At 40.4% G+C, this 23613-nt stretch overlaps 3 protein-coding genes and 4 non-coding genes across 9 annotated transcripts in view; 2 read left to right on the top strand and 5 right to left on the bottom strand.

Annotated features, from left to right (window-relative positions):
• The window catches only part of LOC108183924 (uncharacterized), a 667181-nt gene that overhangs the window by 198405 nt on the left and 445163 nt on the right, over positions 1-23613 (top strand). The window lies entirely within an intron of this gene.
• The window catches only part of LOC110439424 (uncharacterized), a 326082-nt gene that overhangs the window by 47320 nt on the left and 255149 nt on the right, over positions 1-23613 (bottom strand). The window lies entirely within an intron of this gene.
• The window catches only part of LOC110439432 (uncharacterized), a 215198-nt gene that overhangs the window by 13779 nt on the left and 177806 nt on the right, over positions 1-23613 (top strand). For 2 of the 3 annotated variants that reach the window (XM_068219848.2, XM_073947704.1), the window contains exon 3: positions 535-5194. The exons of the other annotated variant lie outside the window; for it this stretch is intronic. In XM_068219848.2, the coding sequence (XP_068075949.1) occupies positions 535-1643 (1109 nt within the window). In that variant the 3' untranslated portion in view covers positions 1644-5194. Of the gene's footprint in view, positions 1-534; positions 5195-23613 lie in introns of those variants that run through there. 3 annotated transcript variants of the gene reach the window in all.
• On the bottom strand, positions 17687-17805 carry LOC137494091 (5S ribosomal RNA). Its single transcript, XR_011014066.1, has one exon. It is a non-coding gene; the product is annotated as a 5S ribosomal RNA (ribosomal RNA).
• LOC137494175 (5S ribosomal RNA) lies at positions 17864-17982 on the bottom strand. Its single transcript, XR_011014134.1, has one exon. It is a non-coding gene; the product is annotated as a 5S ribosomal RNA (ribosomal RNA).
• On the bottom strand, positions 18041-18159 carry LOC137494186 (5S ribosomal RNA). Its single transcript, XR_011014145.1, has one exon. It is a non-coding gene; the product is annotated as a 5S ribosomal RNA (ribosomal RNA).
• LOC137494197 (5S ribosomal RNA) lies at positions 18218-18336 on the bottom strand. Its single transcript, XR_011014156.1, has one exon. It is a non-coding gene; the product is annotated as a 5S ribosomal RNA (ribosomal RNA).

The following is a 23613-nucleotide window of genomic DNA, read 5'->3' as shown; positions in this document are numbered from 1 at the left end:
GCACCAGGTGCTTTTATCTTGCATTCATCCCTTACCTGGTTGTCGTGTATTCAGCTATAAAAGAACTAGTATTTCCCATCACCATTGCAGAAATCTGGGAAGAGCAACACAAAGAACCAGATATAATCAAGATATTGCAGAACCTAGTAGATAAAGATTCTACTATGCATGAGCAGTTTGGGTTATTTTATGACAAGTTATATCATTGTTTCCTGTTGAAAGATAAACTCAAACACTACAGAATATATATATATATATATATATATATATATATATATATATATATATATATATATATATATACATGCCACCCTTATCCCAAATCTCCTCCAACACTACCACACACATCCATTAAGTGGACACTTGGGTATTTACAAAACTTGCCAAAGAATACATCTCATTGCTTTCTGCCCTGCAATGTGGACATCTGTAAAAACGTACGTGAAAAGGTGTGTGATGTCTTTTCACTTTTCAGCTTTTGATGAGAGTTTTTAAGACTTAATAAAAAACTAATGTTTTATTTATTTCTTTCAGACTGCATTGAAGAGAATGAGGGGAGTAAAGAGGAGAAACATCATGTCAAAACTGAGGAAAAAAATATTTTTTTGAAAAGGAGAAACAAGAATCGTTTCACCTGTACTCAGTGTGGAAAGACTTTGGCAAACAAAAGCAAACTTAAGATTCACATGATGATCCACACTGGAGAGAAACCATTCACATGCACTCAGTGTGGGAAGAGTTTTGACTGCTCATCTCACCTTAATCGACACATGAGGATCCACACTGGAGAGAAACCATTTGCATGCACTCAGTGTGGGAAGAGTTTTAACTGCTCATCACACCTTAATCAACACATGATGATCCACACTGGAGAGAAACCATTCACATGCACTCAGTGTAGGAAGAGTTTTTACTGCTCATCTCACCTTAATCGACACATGAGGATCCACACTGGAGAGAAACCATTTGCATGCACTCAGTGTGGGAAGAGTTTTACCTGCTCATCACACCTTAATCAACACATGATGATCCACACTGGAGAGAAACCATTTACTTGCACTCAGTGTGGGAAGAGTTTCAGCCAATCATCATCTCTTAATCAACACGTGAGGATCCACACTGGAGAGAAACCATTCACATGCACTCAGTGTGGGAAGAGTTTTTACCGCTCATTCTTCCTTAATCAACACATGAGGATCCACACTGGAGAGAAACCATTCACATGCACTCAGTGTGGGAAGAGTTTCAGCCTATCAACATCCCTTAATTACCACATGAAGATCCACACTGAAGAGAGACCATTCACATGCACTCAGTGTGGGAAGAGTTTTATCCGGTCATCATACCTTAATCTACACATGAGGATACACACTGGAGAGAAACCATTCACATGCAGTCAGTGTGGCAGAAGTTTCATCCAATCATCACACCTTAATCAACACATGAGGATCCACACTGGAGAGAAACCATTCACATGCACTCAGTGTGGGAAGAGTTTCAGCCTATCAACATCCCTTAATTACCACATGAGGATCCACACTGAAGATAGACCTTTCACATGCACTCGGTGTGGGAAGAGTTTTACCCGCTCATCACACCTTAATCAACACATGAAGAAAACCATTCAAATGCACTCAGTGTAGGAAGCGTTTTTACAGCTCATTCTCCCTTAGTCGACACATGAGGATCCTGTGGTCACACTGGACTTTTCTCGCCATAGACTTCCATTCAGACGCACGTGAATGCGTCAGACCGGAAATGCAAGTTCGTGCCTCAAGTTTCGCAGTTCATTGCCTTGCAGAGTTCAAGCTTGGTGAATTCTGACCTGCAAAATTGCATAACTTGACTGTGTGAGACCTATCGAAGATCAAAACATGACCTCTCTGGACTAGGGCTGTAACGATACACCAAACCCACGATTCGGTTCGTATCACGATTTTTGACCCACGATTCGGTTCGTATCACGATTTTTTTTTTTTTTTTCGTGTGGGGTGGGCAAAAAAAGATTTTTAAAACTATTTTTTATTAAATAACATTTGAAAAATCTTTATAAACTAAACAACAAAGAACAATATTAACTATGCAAATTATTAACAATATAAATAGCCATATATAAAATAAATAAATACCCAAAGCTATATCACTTCTGTTTTCTTTGTAACAAAATACTGTTGAAAAACCAAACAGAACTAAACTCCATTGTGTAGATGGTTCAAGCATGTTGACAATTCTTTTTCAATCAAGTTCTCTTACATAGAAAAAGTAAATTAAATAGCTACTAGGGATGCTCATTTTGTTAATTTTGCTAACCGACAACATTAATCGGTTATTACCGGTTAACTGGTCAGATTACTGTTAATTTTATATTAAACAAATTGACGTGTCTATTTTTTGTCTGACACATTAAATATTGCATTTTAAAATACTGATTTATTTTTATATGTTAGAATATTAATAGCGGAACAGAACAACAGAGCATTTCCACGCACCTGCAGTGTTTAGCACAGAAGAGCAGAATAATCTAAATAAAATAAATAGGACTGCCCTAAATTATTTTCACTTAAATAATTAATTTATATTACAAAACGACAATACTGACTGATTCTTTTTAATAACCGGCATAGGCTTTTTTTCCCAATCATATGTTTTTTTCTTCCGTCAAAGAAAAATCGCAGACTTCCTCAAATTGCCCGCTTTACGGAAAATATGCATTTATTTAAAGCTCCGCTGTTATTATTATAATCACAAAACCTTTTACATTTTAATAGAAATCATTATTTTAAAGATTATGTCCTGATATAGCCTATGCTTTCCTCTCTCTCCCTCGCGGTTCAAGTGCGCGCGCTGCGTGATGAAAAGACAGCAACAATGCGCGCATATGTAGACTTTTTGTAAACAGTTTTGTTGTTTAAATATGATATTGCATTAATCTGCGTACATGCTTTATAAGCTGTAAAATAAAAAGTAAAGCCTATTTGTTGCGTTTATTACGCATATCCAGGTCAACATAAGCGCTGGTTAAGCATCAACAGGTCTGTATCAAACAGCAATATTCTTCTTCCATTTTGCTTCTTTGGCAAATGTGTATGTAGGCACGGGTTACACGTTATGGTCCCGCAAAATAAGTATGCCTTGCAGTTAAACAAGGGGTCTAAAACGAGGCGCACCTCACTGCCTTTATGTTGACAAGGAAAAAAGAAGAGGCGCGGTCCTCTTATGAAACGACTGAATCAGCTGGGTATCGATTGTGCAAAAGTGTTGCTGTCTGTGTTGTTACAATAGTAATATTTAATACTATTGTGATATTCAAGATTTGTACATTCATACAGCTCTGGATAACTTAAAACAGCGATTAGACCTTCAGAGCGGCGTTAATGCGTCCTGAAGTAAATCGAAACGACTATAAACTCCAGCAAGATTGTGAAGTGATTATATGCAGAGTCATATACCTTTATCTCTAAATAAAGTATAACTATAGAAACTGTGTTCATCTTAACTGAAAGCTTCGTCGTGTTTTCTGACCTCACACATCGCGCACCTGTCAGTCAGCACTCTCAAAGGTTCAAACAGAAATCGCACAGCACGGATACAGAAAAGTTTGCGCTGTTACCTGACATTTGGTGAACGCCCATCCCTCTCTACGCAGCCACATTAACAGTGTGAGCAAATCATCGTATATGCGCTGAAAATCTGGCCGCTTTGACAGCATTGGCAATGTTTCTGGCGTTGTCGGTTGTCAAGCGGGGTTAAGTTGGTTTTGTTTTTGATATTCCTGACACATTCAGACGGTCCCTTACTAAGAGCTCCGTGCGAGCTCTCCCGGCTAAATATTGCGAGGGCTTAAACGGAGCAGTGCTTGTAATGTCGAACGAAAAAAAGTGTTAATTAGCTTAACTTTTGCAGGCACGCGTGACGTTATTGGAAAGGTATCACGGGGTGTGTCGCGATTCTCCCTTATCACACCGCGACACAGGATCGTAGATCTGAGTGTCGCGATTTCGATTTTATATCGTGTATCGTTACAGCCCTACTCTGGACAGTTAGTAAAATATAGACCAATCGCTCGCTTTTTAAATGTCTGATCATCTTGTTTAATCCGGCTCCTTTTCACAGCGCTGTACAACAGAATTTTGCATGCTCAAATTCTAGTGTGACCGCAGCTTCGATGTGGGATGAGTTTCAGCAGCTCCTCAGACCTTTATTAAACACATGAAGACCCACACTGGAGGGAAACCATTCACATCTACTCAGTGTGGGAAGAGTTTTAACCAATCACCAAACCTTAATGAACACATGAAGATCCACACTGGTGTGAAAGAGTATTTGTGCTTTGAGTGTGAGAAGACTTTTATTACAGCTCCAAAAACTGCACCAGACGATTCACACTGGAGAGACCGTACAAGTGTTCAAACTGTGACGAGGTTTAATCAGTTAATGCATCTTAAAACACAAAAGAGGATTCACACTGGAGAGAAACCGTACAGATCTGATCAGTGTCTACAGAGTTTCGCTCATTCGGCGCAGCTTAAGAAACACATGGACAAAAAGTTGCACACATGACCTGAATGCATTAAAATATTTTCTCATGTGCACAGGATGTTTCATGTCTGAATAATGTTTGAATAGGCTATAAATAACAGTATAATACAGTATAATAGGTTTTCCAACACTCCTACACTGCAGTAGATGGGGATTGTAATTGTAAATGTGCCGCGCTTCTTGCATTTATGTAAACACATTGATGGCGGCTGAGAGAAGAACAGTTTCATAAACATCTGGCAAACAGCACCTCTGTAGCTTGAAATCTCGTCTACTCCACTCTCCAGTGTATTCATGTAGCTAGTGTTGTTTTGGATGATGTTCTCTGTCTGACTCCCTGAATGAGAAATCCAGATTGGAGTATTTGGTAAATCGTGATTGGATGCCTGCATTACTCATCAATGGCTATATAAAAGCAGTTGTGCTAGCTACCTCAGGACCTGTGGCTACTCAGGAGTCCTCATGTCAAGACCTGCCATCTCATTGACTCTTTCACATTATGGTTTTGTTTTGCATTACTTATATCATGTAGTTAAAATGTTGTTGTGATTATATCCTAAGTTCTTTATCTTCATTAGTATCCCTAGACATTTGTTGGTTGCATTGATTGATTGTTCTATGAGTTACATTTTATAATAAATCATTTGCATTCAGGCTATTTTGTTGGCTCATCTCTCTTTTATGCTGCGACTCAAACAAGCGGGTCATAACACTTTGTAAAATGTGTCCGGGTGTATCCGAGATCTTGTCCTTTCAGTTATGACCATAGGTGTGAGTAAGTACTTAGATTACCTTTCGTCTCAGCTCCTTCACCACAACAGACAATTACATCAACTGCATTACTGCTGCCGCTGCACTGATCCATCTTTTAATCTCATATTCCATTCCTCATGGCAAAAAAATGCAGATACTTAAACTCCATTTGGGGTAAGGACTCTCCACCAAACTGGAGGTGGCCACTGTTTTTCAGTCAAGCATTATGGTTTCTGACTTAGAGGTGCTGTTTCTTTCCCTGCCATGTCACACTTAGCAGCAAACCGTCCCACTGCATGCTGAAGGTCCATGTCCAGAGTACCCGTGGGGTCTTAAAAGCATTGAAAAACTCTTAAATTTCATAATCTCAAATGAAGGCCTTAATAGCCTTGAATTTTGTAAATAAAGGCTTGAATTTTATTAAAAAGGTCTTAATTTTTTTCATTTATTTTTGCCTTTCCTAGGATTAAGTTCATACCGTAACAAAATGAACTGTTACTAATGTAGGCTAATTAAAAATTTATGCAGCGTAACGTTGAGTGCACCTCACACTCCACGTCATAACAGAAAGCGTGAAAGCGTGCGCACCCGTCATATGGTTACTTGAGGTGACGTACAGAACAAGATAGTCACTAGCCCAGTTTGTCGGCTAAAATGGGAAAGTGTCGCTGTGGCCAAGGAATCCGAATTGCACTTGGGTTAAGCCTGCGCAAGGAAATGACCGCGACGCCTACTGCTGTTGATGCCGGAAATATTTTAAGCTAACGATAGCGACAATGGGTGTTACGGCTGTAATGGAAATTCAGTTTTAGATGAACATGTGTAGGGAAAACTTGCTTACTCCTCATCTTTAGATGTGTGAAAAGTCACTTGTGTTCACAGTGTACTTTTGTTTATACAGCCTTACATTCCCGTATGTGACCACCTGGTCCTTATCTTTCCAATTAGGCTTTAAGATGAACATTTGTTAGGGGTAAGGGGCATGGGCTGTGTGATATATGACAGGGAAGCAGCAGGATGGTTTTCACACCTGTCGTGGTATGTGTGGTTTGGGTTGAACTGGAGTTGACCTCGTAAGCAGCACAACCCAGATAAAAGGATGAGCACACTTTGCTTCATTGTCTCACTCTGCAGAAACTGTTGTTGCTGTATGACTGTGACCTTCTTTGCAAAGAATAAAAGCTTTGAAAAGACATCCCGGGTAAGACTTTGTTTCTTGACCACCGAGAGCGCCTCCTTAAAGAAAATTGCCACTACAATTTGGTGTCAGAATAGTGGGATGTCTTGGAGGAACTTTTCCGGACCCTGCGGACGGTGACTGATCATCCTGGGACTTCGTGTCACAGCCCTGCCCCGCTTGGTTGAGGGGCCGACCGCCGGGCTCGGAGAAGAACCCCACTGACATCTGGGAAAAAGAACTCAGTGGCATCTGAACTCTCTGGTAAGAAACAAATTCTTTGTTTATTGTTAAAAAAGAAATCTAACAAGTTTTGGGCATTTGATTAGGCAATTTAAAAGGGTTTTTACTGCAATTTGGGTCATCACCATGCTGGCGGGTCTGTCTTTGTGGGATAGCGACGTGATTAATACAAGTGAGATCTGACATCAGGTGGGGATCGAGACCTTTTTTACAAGTGAGATCTGGCGTTTAGCTGAGATCAAGACCTTACACAAGTGAGATCTGGCGCCTGACTAAGATCAAGACCTTTCTAATATGTTTGGCTAGCTAACTGCGATTTACTCCCGGGAGGGGGTTGAAATCAGGGGGCTGTGCGATTTACTTCCAGAAGGAGGTTGAAATCAGGGGCCAAGCGATTTACTTCTAAAAGGGGGTTGAAATTGGGGGCCACAAAATTAGAGCTGCATAGCTTAACTTTTCGATTTTAGGTGAAAAATCGACATCTGTTGGAGACGTCCAACAGATTAATAGGTACCGACAAAGTCCAGGGGATAGATCATTGCCAGCATGGGGAAGTCCCAAAGTAAAGTGAGAAAATATGATAAACCGGTGTTTTGAAATATAGAAAAAAATTATATGGAAAATTTTTTTTTTTAAAAAGCATGCAAGATATAGGAAAACTAATAAAGTATCACAAGTTTCTGAGGGAAAGGGAATGTTGAGTGTTACTAGGTTAAACAAAATGAAAGAGTTGATTGAGAAGGCAGAAGGAAAAGCAGGTTGTTTTTGTGAAAGGCATGTGTGTGTGTCGTGTGGACACTTGATTGTTGGCTCAAAAAGGCAGATAAGAGGCAAAGAGGAAAATGCTGCAGAGGCAGCTGGCATGTAGGGAAGAGAATGAAGAAGTGGCATGTAGGGAAAAGAATGAAGGAGATAAAGTGAAGGAAAAAGCAAGTGAAAAATGTGAAAGTGTGAATGAAAGATTAATTAGCATTACTAATCTTTTCTATACATCTGTTTCCATACATGTACCGCCGTACCATCACTATCCCGTGGCTGAGCTGCGAGCCCTGAGAACTGACCCAGACCTCAACTGCTACTATCCCAGAAGACCTCCGACCGCACCAACAAAATTCCCACCTCAAGCAAGTGGAGGACATCTGTTTGAACTGGAGAAATGGACATTTAACGGACATTCTGCTGTGTGCTCAACATGCTGAAGACAAGCTGACAGTGAAGCAAGAGCAAGACAAGAAGAAAGCGGAAAGGGAGCTGTGCATGGCTCTGATACAAGTGGCCAACCAAAGATCCAACCAAGACCTGACAACCAAAGATATCGCAAATTCAAAGGCAACAAAGGTGTCAAGGGTGAGAAAGATACCAGAAGACGGAGAAACTGGAATGTGACGGATGGCGATGAAATCTGCAGAGCCTGTGGTGTACATGACGAGAAACTGTACTAAATGTCTGCGCTTGCCACCGAGATGGACTTTTGGTCAAGGATTGATCCGAAAGGCGCGAACCAACAACTGAGCTGATGTGCGGAGAGGGAAGAGCAGAACGGAGAGGGTCTGGGCAAGCAGCCAACAGCTACAGTAAAGGGAAGTGAACATATTTTACTAACAAGTTTAAATGCAGACACATTTTTATACACACATACTCACATACACTGACATACTTTTGGCTCTCTGCAATGAAGAAAAAGCTTGCATTTCCCACTGTAATTTTGATCACAGTAATGTTGATCATTTTTCTAATGAAATGGCAATGTTTTTTTTAATGAAGCATTTTTAATATGCCAAAATACTCTCTGATGATTGAGAATACATTGGTTGAGTTTCTAGCTGATAGTGGAGCTAGCAGATCTTGCATACGACCATGTGACCTGCAGTGTGAAATACCTTTGAAAAACAAATTTCACGAGTCTCTGTCTGCATCTGGTCATACAGTGATCGAGCGATTTACAGCTCCGCTGACCTGTGAGACAGAGGGGGGTAAAATTTTCAACCACGCATTTGTTTGTTTGCCAAAATGTCTGATACCACTCATTGGAGGGGATATTTTGTGTAAATTAAACTTAGTTCTAACAGCAGACTTCTCAGGTGTGAGAGTGGAAAAAAAAAGGAGGAATTTTGTTGTTTGCTGGTTGAATCACAGACTCATTGAAAACAATCAATGGGCTGATGTAATCTGCAAATTGGCTAAAGATTGAGTAAAACCTTTTGACATGGATATGTCTCTTGGTGAACTGCATTGCACGTCACATGTCGTAATTTACAGATGAGGAATTTGAGAAAGCTTGGTTTGAGACAAATGTGAATGAAACGTTGATTTTAGAGAAAATGTACTAAAAGGATAGTCTGTGTGCAGTTTCAGTGTCTCTGTCAGAAAAGCAGCTTTCATTCTATCTCATGTTAGCACAGGCTGTGCCTCACATATCAGTTTGCAAGGGTAAACATCAGTCTTGGGCTGATTTAGGCCTATCTGAGAGTAGAGAGAAAGGGTTAGAATGGACCGAGAGCTCGAGAGTATTTCGGGTGGACAGTAAAACTGAAACAGCTGTTTCAAGAACTGTGACTGCTATTGACAAAGTGTGCGTGAAGAATTCTTGCATGGTTGACTTTAATGCTGCAGACACACACCCAGCTTTAGCAGAAATACCAAGCAAACTGTGGGCTAAAAGCAAATATGATGTTGGTTTGATTAAAGGTTGTGAGCCAGTTACAATGACTGCAAAATCTGATTACAGACCCTGCCAACAACAATATCCTTTGAAAAGGGAAGCCATTGAAAGCATTACCCTAGTATTTGAGGCTTTACTGGAACAGGGTGTTATTGTACCATGCAACAATTCTGAGGTTCGCACCCCTATTTTTCCTGTAAAAAAAGATAAGGGATAATGGGATGCCTACAGAATGGCGTTTTGTACAAGATTTGCAAGCAGTAAATGCACCTGTCAAACAAAGGGCTCCATTAGTTCCAAATCTGTACACAATTTTGTTACAAATTCCTGAAAAATCACAATTTTATTCAGTGGTTGATTTGGCAAATGCATTTTTCAGTGTGCCAGTGGACAAAGACAGCCAGTTTTGGTTTGCATTCAATTTTAATGGTAAAGGCTACACTTTTACACGTCTGTGTCAGGGTTTTACAGCATCTCTAACTTTATACAATGAAGCGTTGTTAAGAAGTTTGGAACCTTTGACCCTGACAGCTGGAACTGCTTTGTTACAATATGTTGATGACCTGTTGATATGTGCTGAGAATGAAGAGACGTGTGTGAAAGACACTGTGACTCTCCTTAAACACCTGGCTAAGGAGGGCCACAAAGTCAGTTTGACAAAATTGCAGTTTGTTAAACAAAAGGTAACATTTTTGGGGCACGTCATTACACCACACAGCAAATCTCTGTCTGAAAAAAGGGTGAGTGGTATAAAAAATGTACCAAAACCTCTAACGAAAAAACAAATGTTGTCTTTTTTGGGTATGTGTTCATATTGTCGCACATTTATTCCAAATTATGCAATTTTGGAACAACCCCTGAGAGCCCTAACATTAGGGAAGGGGATGAAATCCACTGACAAACTAGAGTGGACAACAGAGGCACAGCAGGCATTTGTAAACATGAAGTTACAAATGGCTGAGGCCCCTGCATTGGGTTTGCCTGTACCAACAAAACCATTTGTTCAGATGGTAGATGAAAGAGGTTGGGTTCATGACGTCATTACTCCTACAGGATCATGGAGGTAGACTACGACCTGTGGCCTATTTTTTGAGCAAACTTGACCCCGTAGCAGCAGGCCTGCCACGTTGGTTAAGAGCAGTGGCGGCTGCAGAAAAAGCTGTGATGGCTTCAAGAGATTTTGTTGGGTATTCTGAATTGATACTGATGGTGCCACATTCTGTGTCCATGATTCTCCAAGAACAAAAAACATCGCATCTGTCAACAGCCCGCTGGCTGAGATATCACACTATCTTGTTAGATATGCCAAATGTGACTGTTAAACGATGTACTGGTTTGAATGGGGCTACTCTTCTTCCTACTGAGGAAGATGGGGAAGAGCATCATTGTTGTTTAACAGCACTTGAACAGGTGTGTACACCACGACCTGACCTTTCTGACGAACCACTTGAAAATTGTAACAATGTCCTCTTTGTGGATGGTTCAGCGTTTAAAGATCCACAAACAGGCCAGAATAAAGTTGGTTACGCTGTAACAACTGAATTTGATGTGGTGACCTCTGGGAAATTGCCAGGGCACTATTCTGCACAGGCAGCAGAGCTCGTGGCGTTGACAGAGGCATGTAAATTAATGGCAAAAAAAGAGGCTACAATTTACACTGACTCAAGATATGCATTTGGGGTAGCTCATGATTTTGGGGCTCTGTGGAAACACAGAAAATTTCTAAAGTCTGATGGTCGACCAATACTCAATGCTCCTTTAGTGGCAGCGCTGCTGGATGCGATTTTACTACCTGACAAACTGGCCATTTGTAAATGCGCAGCGCACACTAACAACAAAGATTCTGTTTCTGCAGGTAACTCCAGAGCAGATGGAGCAGCAAAAGTCGCAGCATCCCGAGACAAGGATTACTCCGAATGTTCTTTTCTATCTGTTGGTGATAACAATGACGTGTGTTCTTCTTTGCAGGATATGCAGACCTTCGCGACGGGGCTGGAGAAAAACAAATGGAGACAGTCTGGCTGTGTGATGAAAGATAATGTGTGGATGTGTGCTGAGGGCAAGGCGTGTTTACCAAAACATTTTTTCCAACATTATGCAAAATTACTTCACGGTAAAGATCATGCGTCAAAAACAGCAATGGTTGCGCAAATGAATGAACTGTGGTTCACAAAGGGGTTCACTACATTTGCGGACAATTTCTGTAGACGATGTGTAATTTGCAACACACATAATGTGGCCAGAGCAATAAAAGTCCCACAATCATCTCATCCACCTCCAACAGGGCCATTTGAATACTTGATGATGGATTTCATTGAATTGTCCCCATGTAATGGGAAACGGTACTGCTTGGTGATGGTTGACATGTGGTCAAAATGGGTTGAAGTTTTTCCAACCTCAAAACAAGATTCGGCTGCGGTAGCAAAAGCGTTACTGACTGAAATTGTGCCGAGATGAGGAATACCACGAAAAATAAGTTCAGATAATGGTACTCATTTTGTTAATGAAGCAATCAAACAAGTGGGCCAATATTTGGAAATTGATTTGAGAACACATTGCAGTTACCATCCAGCTTCAGGAGGCGCTGTTGAAAGAGAAAATGGTACACTGAAGAACAAATTGGCAAAATGCTGTGAAGACACAGGGCTTACATGGGTTCAAGCTTTACCCATTGTCCTGAAGTACATGAGAATGAGAAAAAGATCAAAAATGAATTTGAGCCCGTTTGAAATTCTCTTTGGTAAACCACCGCGTGTAGGTGTGAATGGGGGAAAACAGCAGCTGCCCTCAACAGATGTGTGTGAGAATGACATGTTGAATTACTGTAAGATATGTCTCATGTGTTGTCCAATGTTTGTGTGCAGGTAAAGGCCGCACAGGGGAAGGCTGCTGAGAGACCACTGCACAGTCTGTGGTGATCAGGGACCTGAGGAGAAAGAGCTGGAGAGCAAAGCGCTGGCTGGGTTCATTTCAAGTGCTACTGACCACGGAGACGGCGGTGAAGGTCGCAGAGCGGGCCACGTGGGTGCATGATGGGCACTGCAGGAAAATTCCATCTCCTGAGGAGGATTCCACGTGGGAGTAGGAGAGAAAGAGGGGCTCTGAAACCATCTGAAGGAAAACAGCAGGCTGTTATCTGAGGGAAGCAAGGTCACAGCTGGGGAGAAACAACACCAACCCAAGAGGCGTGTGTGAATCAGTAACTTCTGAATACAACACCAAGCAGCACGCAGACGGAGGATAAAGCGACCAAAAAGAGAGGTGAATAAGCTGTGCTTGACCATCGCATTAAAGATCTGAAGATGAAAGAAAAGATTAGCTGCCATCCATTCCGTGTGCAAGGAATGTGTGGTCTGAGGAGAACAACACTGGCATTGCAGCTAGTGTCACCTTAATTAACCTGATTACAGCAAAACATTACTGACAGTGTGACCCACATGAGAATGACCGTAAAAGAACCTAAGAAAGTTAGCAGCCCATAGCTAGATTGGCTGTCATTTAAGTGGGGAAACTGGATCTACTGGGCCTTTACTGTGGTGTTACCTGTATTGGGAGTGGGTGTAGTGATATTATGTTGTCTTCCATGTATATTCAGATTTGTATTATGGTCAGTGGGCAGACTGATTACAACTAAAACATCCCATCAGATGATAAGAGTGGCCGTGAATGAAGAGGGTATGAATATTGACATGGGTGAAGATTTTGATTATGACTTTGATGATAGCAGCAGCTACATAGAAATGGATAAGGAAAAACTGTAAACAACTGAGAACAAAATTTTAGGTGACGGCTGTTACTTAATTGGAAAAATATTAATGAACCAGATTTTTTGAAATTTAAGATAACTATCTGCTTGCTTATATATGTTCTGTAACAAATCTCAAAAGAGTGATCATTTACATGAAAATCGAGAGAAGGGTGTAAATGTGATATATGTTTAAGAGTATAGAAACAACAATGTGTTCCTATGTTCATGAGTGTTATTGATGAATTGCTGTAGAGTGTTAGTAATTTTTAACTGATTGAAGAAATGTTTCTAGAATTTTGTCGTGTGAACAAATCAATAATGTGAAAATAACAGGCAATTTCTGGGATTTGAACCTCTGAGGGGTGACTGAGGGTCCGATTTCGATCGGGAGCGCAATAACAGTGATTATTCGTTTAGCCCGGCTCCCAGGGAAGAGGGATGTTTTGAAAGATAAATCTTAATGGGGAAACTATTAAGAAGAAGTGTTTAAACATCTCTAGTGTTTTTGATGTGTGCAGAAACCTGTTAAATGATTTTTGTAATCAGTATGATTTTGTATTCAATTGAAAAATGAATTTAATAGTGAGTTATCAATGAATGATAAAAAGAGAGGAATTGTAATGGAAATTCATTTTTAAATGAACGTGTATTGAAAACTTGCTTACTCCTCATCTTTAGATGTGTGAAAAGTCACTTGTGTTCACAGTGTACTTTTGTTTATACAGCCTTACATTCCCGTATGTGACCACCTGGTCCTTATCTCCTATTGAGGTTTTACGATGAACATTTGTTAGGGGTAAGGGGCATGGGCTGTGTGATATATGACAGGGAAGCAGCAGGATGGTTTTCACACCTGTCGTGGTATGTGTGGTTTGGGTTGAACTGGAGTTGACCTCGTAAGCAGCACAACCCAGATAAAAGGATGAGCACACTTTGCTTCATTGTCTCACTCTGCAGAAACTGTTGTTGCTGTATGACTGTGACCTTCTTTGCAAAGAATAAAAGCTTTGAAAAGACATCCCGGGTAAGACTTTGTTTCTTGACCACCGAGAGCGCCTCCTTAAAGGAAATTGCCACTACAGCGGTTAAACAAACCAGGGGGTTCTAAGGCCAGGCTGGTCTGCCTGAACAGGTGTGTCCATTTCCCGTGAGCCTTCGGCCGCACCTCTTGGCACGATTGGGAAAAAAGCAGGGGCTCTAAGGCCAGGCTGATCTGCCCAAGCAGGTGCATCTGTTTCCCGCGAGCCTTTGGTTGCGCATCCTGGCTCAATGGGAAAGAAGCAGGGGTCTATGGCCAAGCCATCTGCCCGAGCAGTTGCATCCGTTTCTGGCGAGCATTTGGTCGTGCATCCCGGCATGGTTGGGAAAGAACCAAGGGGTCTGTACGTAGACTAGCTGCCCCAGCAAACACGTTCGAACCCTGCCAACCGAGCAAGGTTAACACAGAACTCCTATATCCTCTGTTGCTAGAACTACGCGTCATTGGTGCACCCCAGCCACCTCAAAATTTGAGCACTGCCATAGGTAGTGGAACTTGGAAAGGCTGGTGCACCCCTGCTGTCTGAACCACAGTATATTAAGGTGGTGGAGAGGGTGGTGCCCCAGAGCCAGGTGGGTCACCAACAGAACAACTAGCACATGCTTTTTCTCTAAGTCCATATTCCCGGGCTTAAAAGTGGGGTGCTTGGGCACTGCTGGAGAACAGGTGTCAATCACGAGAACCCTGTGGGGCTGGCGATGGCCCCAGAAAGGGTGTGGGTCCCTAGGCAGAAGGGGTGTGATTTGTGGGATATTGAGCTCAGTGGTTCCAGCCCCCCTAACGTGGACCCTGGCTCCCTGGGAAGGGTGTGGGTCCCCGGGCAAGCTTTGGTCAAGTGAGAGCTAGTTCAGTGAGTTTGCAGGGTGGTGGGTCTTTCTAGCAAGCGTCTGGAACGACTAGGCCAGTTTGTGGGATTGTTGGTCTTTCTAGCGAGCTATCATGGTCCAGTTGGAAGATGGCTGGTCTAATGACTGGTGGGCACAATGACGCCCACTAAATGTCCTGAAAAAGTGCATGTTCGATCAGGTTCTACGATTCTTTTTGAAAAAGGGAAAAGCCGTGCAAAAGCTCCCATGGCTGGCGCAGTAAAGCTGCCCAAAAAGGTGTGTGTGTTTGGTGGGGTTCTACTAAACCCTTTGAAAAAGGAAAAGCAGTGCTCAAGCTTCAGCGGCTGGTGCAGTAAAGCTGCCCAAAACGGTGCGTGTTCGATAGGGCTCATACCATCCCTTTGTGGAAAAGAGAAGGAAAAAAAGCTGTGCAAAAGCTCCCATGGCTGGCACAGTAAAGCTGCCAAAATAGTGCGTGTTCGATGGGGCTCATACCATCCCTTTGTGGGAAAGAGAAAGAAAAAGGCTGTGTAAAAGCTCCGACGGCTGGCGCAGTAAAGCTGCCCAAACGGTGCGTTGTTCCTTGGACACACATGGTTCCGTTGAAAGAGGAATGGGGAAATCCCCCAAAAGTAGTTACAGCTTATCCATGCATTGGACCAAGGGGATCTTGAAGGTATCGGTTTATACCCCTGGTTCAGGGGTGGATGTTTTCCCCTTTAAGAAGTGTCACCAGCGTCATGACTCGGAAGTGGATGCCTCTGCCGCCTCCTTTTAAACCATTCCCCTCAGTGTGTAAGTCTTTCCCTGCAGCATTGATCTTGGATGGTCATGGCTGAATGTACGCTCTGCTTCAGTCTACAGCCGGCTCTTGTCGCACCTGTTAGCGGTTGACAAGGTGACAAACTCGGAAGAGAAGAGGCTTTTGCTCTCGCTCAGCGCTGGCAATAAGGACACACGTAAGATGCTGTGCCGGGTGCCCAGCTGTTGCAGAACACCGGCCCGTCTAGACAGACACCTGAAGCAGCACACAGAGCTCTCTGCCTCTGGCCGGAAAAAGGCCATGGGAAGAGCAAAGCATCGAAAAGTGACTCAGGAGTTGTTGCTCAGGAGTAGTTGCGTGGTTGCAATCGAATTAATGGGCGGTTCCTGTGGTGTCTCGGTTACCGTGGTCGGAAGACGATGATTGGGAACCAGTTGGCCCAGAAGCCGAGCGTCTGTGTGCTGAACCTTGCTGCATGCTTACTACAGAGTGCATCCAGTCCCAGCTCAAAGATCTCAGCAAGCTGGTGGGGGGGGGGGAGAGGAGGAGAAGGTAGTCTCCTGCTCAGCCGGCACCACTTCCCCGACCCGGCCCCCAGGCAAGGGGTGGCCAAAGATCCTACACCCCCCAGACCTCTGGAAGCCTACGTCTCACAAAAGTACTCCTACCCGGACCATGTTCCCGCCCTGAGTTGAGTATAGTTATGGCACTTTTCTGTTGGGCTGGTGGGGGTATATCATCAAGGCTGACTTTTGACTTTCGTCCCATTTCTTCAGACCTGCTCTTGGAAGAGATTGAGGGTTATAAACTGGAAAGTGAGTCCACTGGCCGTCTGCAAAACGTCTCATCCAAACTGACGAGAATCGAGTCAAGTCAAGAGTTTTATTTGTCACATAAATAATAATATAAAGTATGACCAGCAGTGAATGAAGGTCATGTCCGCTCCAGAGACAGTGCAAGTATAGATAAACAAAAATTAAATAATAATAAGAAAAATATGTGCAAAAAATAATGATAAAATTATACAAAGTAATAAGAATAGCAGCAATATGAGGTAGCTTATAGATATGACTAATACAGTGATATATACGTAGAGTCAAGTGATGTATAACACCGGGTTAGAATTTAGAAGCCTGATGGCCTGGGGAAAGAAGCTCCTCCTAAGTCTCTCAGTTTTTGCCATCAAGCTACGGAAAAGCTTACCAGATGGAAGCAAAGTGGATAGGTAATTACCAGGGTGATTTAAGTCCTTACAGATTTTAACAGTTCTATTTTTACAGCGTTTGAGATGGATGTCCTGCTAGGAGGGGAGAGCAGACATTGAGATGCGCTCAGCTAATCGCACAACTCTTTGAAGTGCTTTGCGGTCCTGGTTTGAGCTGTTTCCATACCACATTGAGATACATTGAGTCAATACGCTTTCTATGGTCCCTGAATAGAAAGTTTTTAGGATTGATCAAGGCGTTCCTAGGGTATATGGAAAGGCTAAGTGGATCTAGAGAACTTCTTTTTTCTCAACGAGCCAGTGGGAATCCGAGCTTGGTACACAGCAGATTTTAAGCTCTCTTTTACAGAATATGCTGGCACATTGTGGTGCACGAGGTGAGAACCAAGCAGGTGAAAGAAGGCAGACTGATCTCCAAGGCCAGCCTGGTAGCCAGCCGCTGACACCAGACTGCTGGAAGAAAAATCCCTGCCCTTCAAGGTGAATAATGAGACCCCCGGTGGAAACTGACTTTTTTTTTTTTTTTTTTTTTTTTTTTTTTAGCACACCAACAGCTTAAGACAGCTATTTAAAACAGGCGCAGCACCAGGGAAGGACGCAGCTCAGCTGGCATCGACACAGCATCGACAGAAACAATGCCCTTGAAGGCGAGAAAAAATAATGGCAGCGAAGCTGTGACACGGGGAAGTCTATCAGCAAGCACTTCGAAAAGCTTACAGCACCTGGTATTCCCAGGCGGTCTCCCATCCAAGTACTAACCAGGCCCGACCCTGCTTTACTTCCGAGTTCAGATGAGATCGGGCATTTCCAGGGTGGTATGGCCGTAAGCGAAAGAGGCTGTCAAGCGTTGGCTATTTAAATCAGCTGCCAAATGAAGCACTTCGAAAAGCTTACAGCACCTGGTATTCCCAGGCGGTCTCCCATCCAAGTACTAACCAGGCCCGACCCTGCTTTACTTCCGAGTTCAGATGAGATCGGGCATTTCCAGGGTGGTATGGCCGTAAGCGAAAGAGGCTGTCAAGCGTTGGCTATTTAAATCAGCTGCCAAATGAAGCACTTCGAAAAGCTTACAGCACCTGGTATTCCCAGGCGGTCTCCCATCCAAGTACTAACCAGGCCCGACCCTGCTTTACTTCCGAGTTCAGATGAGATCGGGCATTTCCAGGGTGGTATGGCCGTAAGCGAAAGAGGCTGTCAAGCGTTGGCTATTTAAATCAGCTGCCAAATGAAGCACTTCGAAAAGCTTACAGCACCTGGTATTCCCAGGCGGTCTCCCATCCAAGTACTAACCAGGCCCGACCCTGCTTTACTTCCGAGTTCAGATGAGATCGGGCATTTCCAGGGTGGTATGGCCGTAAGCGAAAGAGCGAAAGAGGCTGTCAAGCGTTGGCTATTTAAATCAGCTGCCAAATGAAGCACTTCGAAAAGCTTACAGCACCTGGTATTCCCAGGCGGTCTCCCATCCAAGTACTAACCAGGCCCGACCCTGCTTTACTTCCGAGTTCAGATGAGATCGGGCATTTCTTTTTTTTTTTTTTTTTTTTTTTTTTTTTTATTGAATCAATTTCAATTACAATCTTTTACAGTAAATCATAATAAAACAGACATTAAAAGATCATTTCATATTCAAAAACATTAAAAATGTGGTAGTTTCCAGTTCATTTCTTTAAAAACTTGACATGCTTTGTCCGTCAGAATTTTGTGCAGCTCACTCAAAATGTTCTCATTTTTATGATATATATACAGTTTTTCCACATATCTCTCCATTTTCCTCTTAAAAATTCCCCATACATCCATCACCATTTTCTCTTTTTTTGCCACAATTCTCCTTTCCCACATTGCATTTTTCATCAGCATTATACATAAGTTTACTATTTTCTTATTTTCATTGTTCTTATTCCATCCCAACATCACTACTCTGTTCCATTCTGTTTCATTTTCATCCCAGTCTCCAAGTAGTCCTTTAATTAAAACTTTACAATCTTTTAAAAAACCTTCCAATTCTTGACAATATAAAAACATGTGTAAAAAACCCTCTTCTTCTTTTTGACATACTTTACACATTCCACTTTGTTCCATCCCTATCTTGTTTAAAATGACATCAGAAAAGATTGCTTTGTGCCTTATTAAAACTTCTAGACATTCGACTTTTGTTTCTACATACCTTCCTTTCATGTTTCCCCATATTTCATTTGCTTTTACATTTTTGTATTTCTCTATCCAGTATTTGTTTGCTGTTGGTTCTTTAAAAACATTCTCTCTAAAAAAAACAATAAATATTTTTCACAGTACATTCATTAAAATTGCATATTTTTTCACCTGTTTTCACATACACTTCTTTTGTTTCTTTTTCTTTTTCAAAATTTTCTATGCTTTTTATCCATTCTTTTGGAATCGCCTGTTTAATTATGTCAAGATTTTTCTCAATTTCCTTTCTGTTGTATTCCTCTTTCGCCTCCTCCATTGTGTCTATAACATATTGTTCAGTTAAAAAGCCTTCTTTAAATTCTTATAAAATGTCCCGCACTTTTAAAATCCCAACTTCTATCCATTTCTTATAGTATAAAACCTTCCCTTGACTTAAAATATTATTGTTCAAGAAAAGAGGTTGGTTTAAAATGTTTTCCCTTCCATGTGGACTATATTCCACTTGTTTTAAAAAATTCCCCCACGCACTTAAAATTTCTCTATAAAATTCAGGTAAGTTTTCTGTCATCCAAGCTTTTGTTTTCATCCGTAAAATCCCATCTCCCATGTTAAAATTACCACATTTGTTTAAAAAATATTTCATTGTCCACTCTGCTTTGTTTTCTTTTTCTAGATACTTCTTTATTCTTTTCACTCTTAAACTATTTTTCTTTGTTCTACATCTATTAAACCTAGCCCACCTTTGTCTATTTCCCCTACAACTGTATTAAAAGCAATCCTTGGTGGCTTACCTCCCCATAAAAAATCAGTAAAACATTTTTTCAACCTTTTTTCTATCCACATTGGCATTTCTAAAACATATAAAACATGCCACAATTTAGACTCCATTAAAACATTTAAAATCAAAACTTTTCCTTTTAATGTTAGTGTTCTTAGTTTCCAGTAATTTAACCTCCTTTCTATATCTGTTAAAAAACCTTCCCACATCTTATCTCTCGCTTTTCTGGCATCTTTCCCCAATAAAACCCCTAAAATCTTGATTTCTTCTACTTCTTTGAAATTGGTGCATTCTGCTAAATCTGTTTCCTTTCCAAACTTCATATAAACCGTTTTGTCTTCATTTACTTTACTCCCCGATCCTTTACAAAATTGTTGTACTATTTTCATGGCTTCTTTCACACTCTCTTTTCCTTTTACTATTAATGTAGTGTCATCTGCATATTGAAACATGTTTTTATTTACTTTATTTTCTTCAATCTCAATTCCTTTTATTTTTTCTTCTTCGTTGATAGCTAAGCCCAGGGGTTCTGCCACAAGTGAATATAAAAGTGCTGACAGAGGACATCCTTGCCTTATCGATCTTGTTATTTTAAAACATTCTGTTAAAAAGCCATTACATTTAATTTTCGTTAAAATACCCTTATACAAAATCTTTATCCATTTTCTAAAAACTTCTCCAAAACCAAACTTTTTGAGTACTTTGAATAAAAACTGGTGTTCAACTCTATCAAAAGCTTTTTCAAAATCCAGACTTATTATATATCCTTCCTCTTTTTTCTCCTTCATATATTCTATGATGTCTTTTATGCTCATTGTTATGTCTGCTATGTCTCTTCCTTTTATTGCATAGGCCGTTGTTTTAACTATTTTTGGCATCACTTCTTTTAATCTATTTGCTAAAATTTTTGTTAAAATCTTCAAATCTGTGCACTGTAAAAAATTGCTGTTAAAAAACGGTCAGATTCTACGGTATAATAATGTTTTTTCACTAAAACAGTAACATTTTGTTAAAAACAGTGCTTTCTGGGTAATATTTTTGTTTTCGAGAAAGTAACCAACTGCAGAAAACTGTGAGCTAACAGAGTTCAGATTCGATGTTTTGAAGTCTGTGTTTGAAATCACGCTTTGTGTCCTTGTTCACTATTCCATACACTAGTTAACTAATATAGTTCACCAGACAGTTTTAATGAACACTAATGAGTGAATTCAGACACTGATGAACACCTGCTGTTAATAATTACAATTACTGAAGAAAAGAAACAAGAAACACAAACAGTGACTTGAGTTACAACATTAAATAAAATCAAATAAAATAAAACACCTTCAGTCTCAGCAGAGGATCATTAAACAACTCCACAAACAACAGCAGACACACTTATTACTGACTGATTTGACTTCCATACTATTCTCATTGAGATCCAACAGGAATTAAGGTGTTTTTTGTGTCACCGTAATGGGGCTGGTTTAGTTGGGCTCTTCACCCTTGAACTTATTAAATCAGACTCTCCAATTACTATAATAAAGAGTTAACAAAGTGCTTGTATTATAGCAATAAAATAGGGAAGTCAATAAATAGAGAAATCTATTTGTCTGAAATTAGTTCTGATAAATGTTTTGGTATAAAGCTGGAAGAAGGGCCTCATGCAATAGATTTTATGCTTAATTGCAGGTATTAATTTAATTAATGAGAAGTGGAAACAGAAAATATACCTCTGTAATTACTTAACAGTTAAGAAATAACATACAAAAACAGTTCAGTTATGACAAATACACACTCAGACCTCATGAATCTGACCTTGTATCTCAACAATGGTAACAATTCAAATGTTTCTTGCTGCAATGCATGCTGGGAGTGGCACGGTACAAATATCCCAGCAGGCATTGCGGTGTAAATAAATGTTGTATGATGGTCTAACAGTTTTCTTTATTTGTGTTTGATTCTGCTGTTGTTTATGTTTAGACTTTCAGTTGCCTGTTTGTGAGTTAAACTGTTAATTTTGTTAGTTGTCACCATTATTGAGGTTCATATGCTGATTATTGATGTCTCTTTGAGTGCAATGTACACCATAGAGCAGTGTTATTGTCCAAGATATTCTTAAAAACTTCCAGAAATCATTGCCATATATAGACATATAATGTAAAACAATAGATTTAACATTGAATAGCAGCAGTAAATTTTATTATACTAAATTAGAACAGACTCTGCCATTTAATAGCAACATGAACATCACCAGATCTTATTTAGGTTTTTGGCTGACTTGCCACAACAAAGGAGCTTTTTAAACAAAGTTCTTAACAATTGCAGCAGCCAAGATATATAAATGTTAAATATGACAGGGCTAAGAGCCCAACTAAAGCAAACTCTGTTCTCCATGATGGTGACGTAAAACTTTCACTTTTTTTCTCAAGAAGAACTTTAGTAGATGTTATACAAAAATACATGTATTAAGTAATAAGTGTAGCTGGTGATGATGTTTGTAGAGTTGTTTAATCATCCGCTGATCATTTAAATGATTTAATCATTTGTTGTTCTTTAGGTTATTTCATTATAAAGCTGTGACTAAAGTTTTGTATGTTCTGTTCTTGTTTTTTCCCTTCAGTATTTCTTCATTTATTCATTGTTAATCCTCAATTATCATTTAATTAGTCAGTTAATTAATGAATTTACTTCAGCTTTGCTACATGTTTCTTAAACACTCAGTAGTGTGGACACTTCAATTAAAACTGAAGTATATGCTCTGGGGTTTAAAGTGTTAAAGGTGTGAGAGGTAAAAACACAGTGTAAAAATGTATTTTAACAGTAATATACTGTTAATTTAAACTACGGAAGTAGACTGTAAAAAAAACAGTATATTGCTGGCAACCACAGCTGCCAGTAGATTACCGTTAAAACAAGGAAAAAACAGTATTTTACTGTAAAACCTGAAGCTAGTTTCTTCTGTGTGTCACCGTTGTGGAGGAGAGTAGAGCCAGTGTATAAGTTCAAGATGAACAATGAACTGCTGATGTTATTCTGTATGTTTCTCTATTTAAAGAAAGCGGCTGTTTAGTTGCTGATGCAGTCAGAATCTCTCTGGTGATTCCAGATTTACATGTATGTGTGCTGTTGTGAAAAATAAGACATTAGAATTAAAACGAACTTATCTAATTAACTAAAATAAGTTATCATTATGATTATGCTTCTAAGCATATATAGCACATTACTTCATAAACTCATTCAGCAGTTGGCCAATTTGAGGCAGTTGCTTTCAGTGAGCAGAATGAGTTCACTTGAGTATTGTGTAAATCAATGTAGTCCATGTATTTTTACAGCAACATACTGTAAAATAACAGTACATTGCTGGCTACTGCAGCTGCCAGTATTTTACTGTTTTTTAACGGGACAATTTTTAACAGTGTACTGCATCAATCAGTGTGCCTACACTGTTAAACATTGTCCCGTTAAAAAACAGAATGAATGTTTACGTTTCCTAAAGTGTGGAAGACTAGGGATATGATATAAGAGAAATAGGATCTTTGATGCCAGCATGCTGTGTAGATAAGTACTGATCAAGTCACGCTTCTAAGGCATGGAAGGAATCTTTTCAATTGTTGAGTGTCCATTCATTGCCACAACAGCAGAAAGACTATCTGCAGTTATCATTGATCTATTTAATGTCTCCTACATGACATGAAGTCCAAACTATTTTGTTGTACTGATGTCTACACC

Source organism: Danio rerio, chromosome 4, assembly GCF_049306965.1.
Source record: "Danio rerio strain Tuebingen ecotype United States chromosome 4, GRCz12tu, whole genome shotgun sequence".
Classification (NCBI taxonomy): Eukaryota; Metazoa; Chordata; class Actinopteri; order Cypriniformes; family Danionidae; genus Danio; species Danio rerio.
This window is presented reverse-complemented; position numbering and strand designations above follow the sequence as displayed.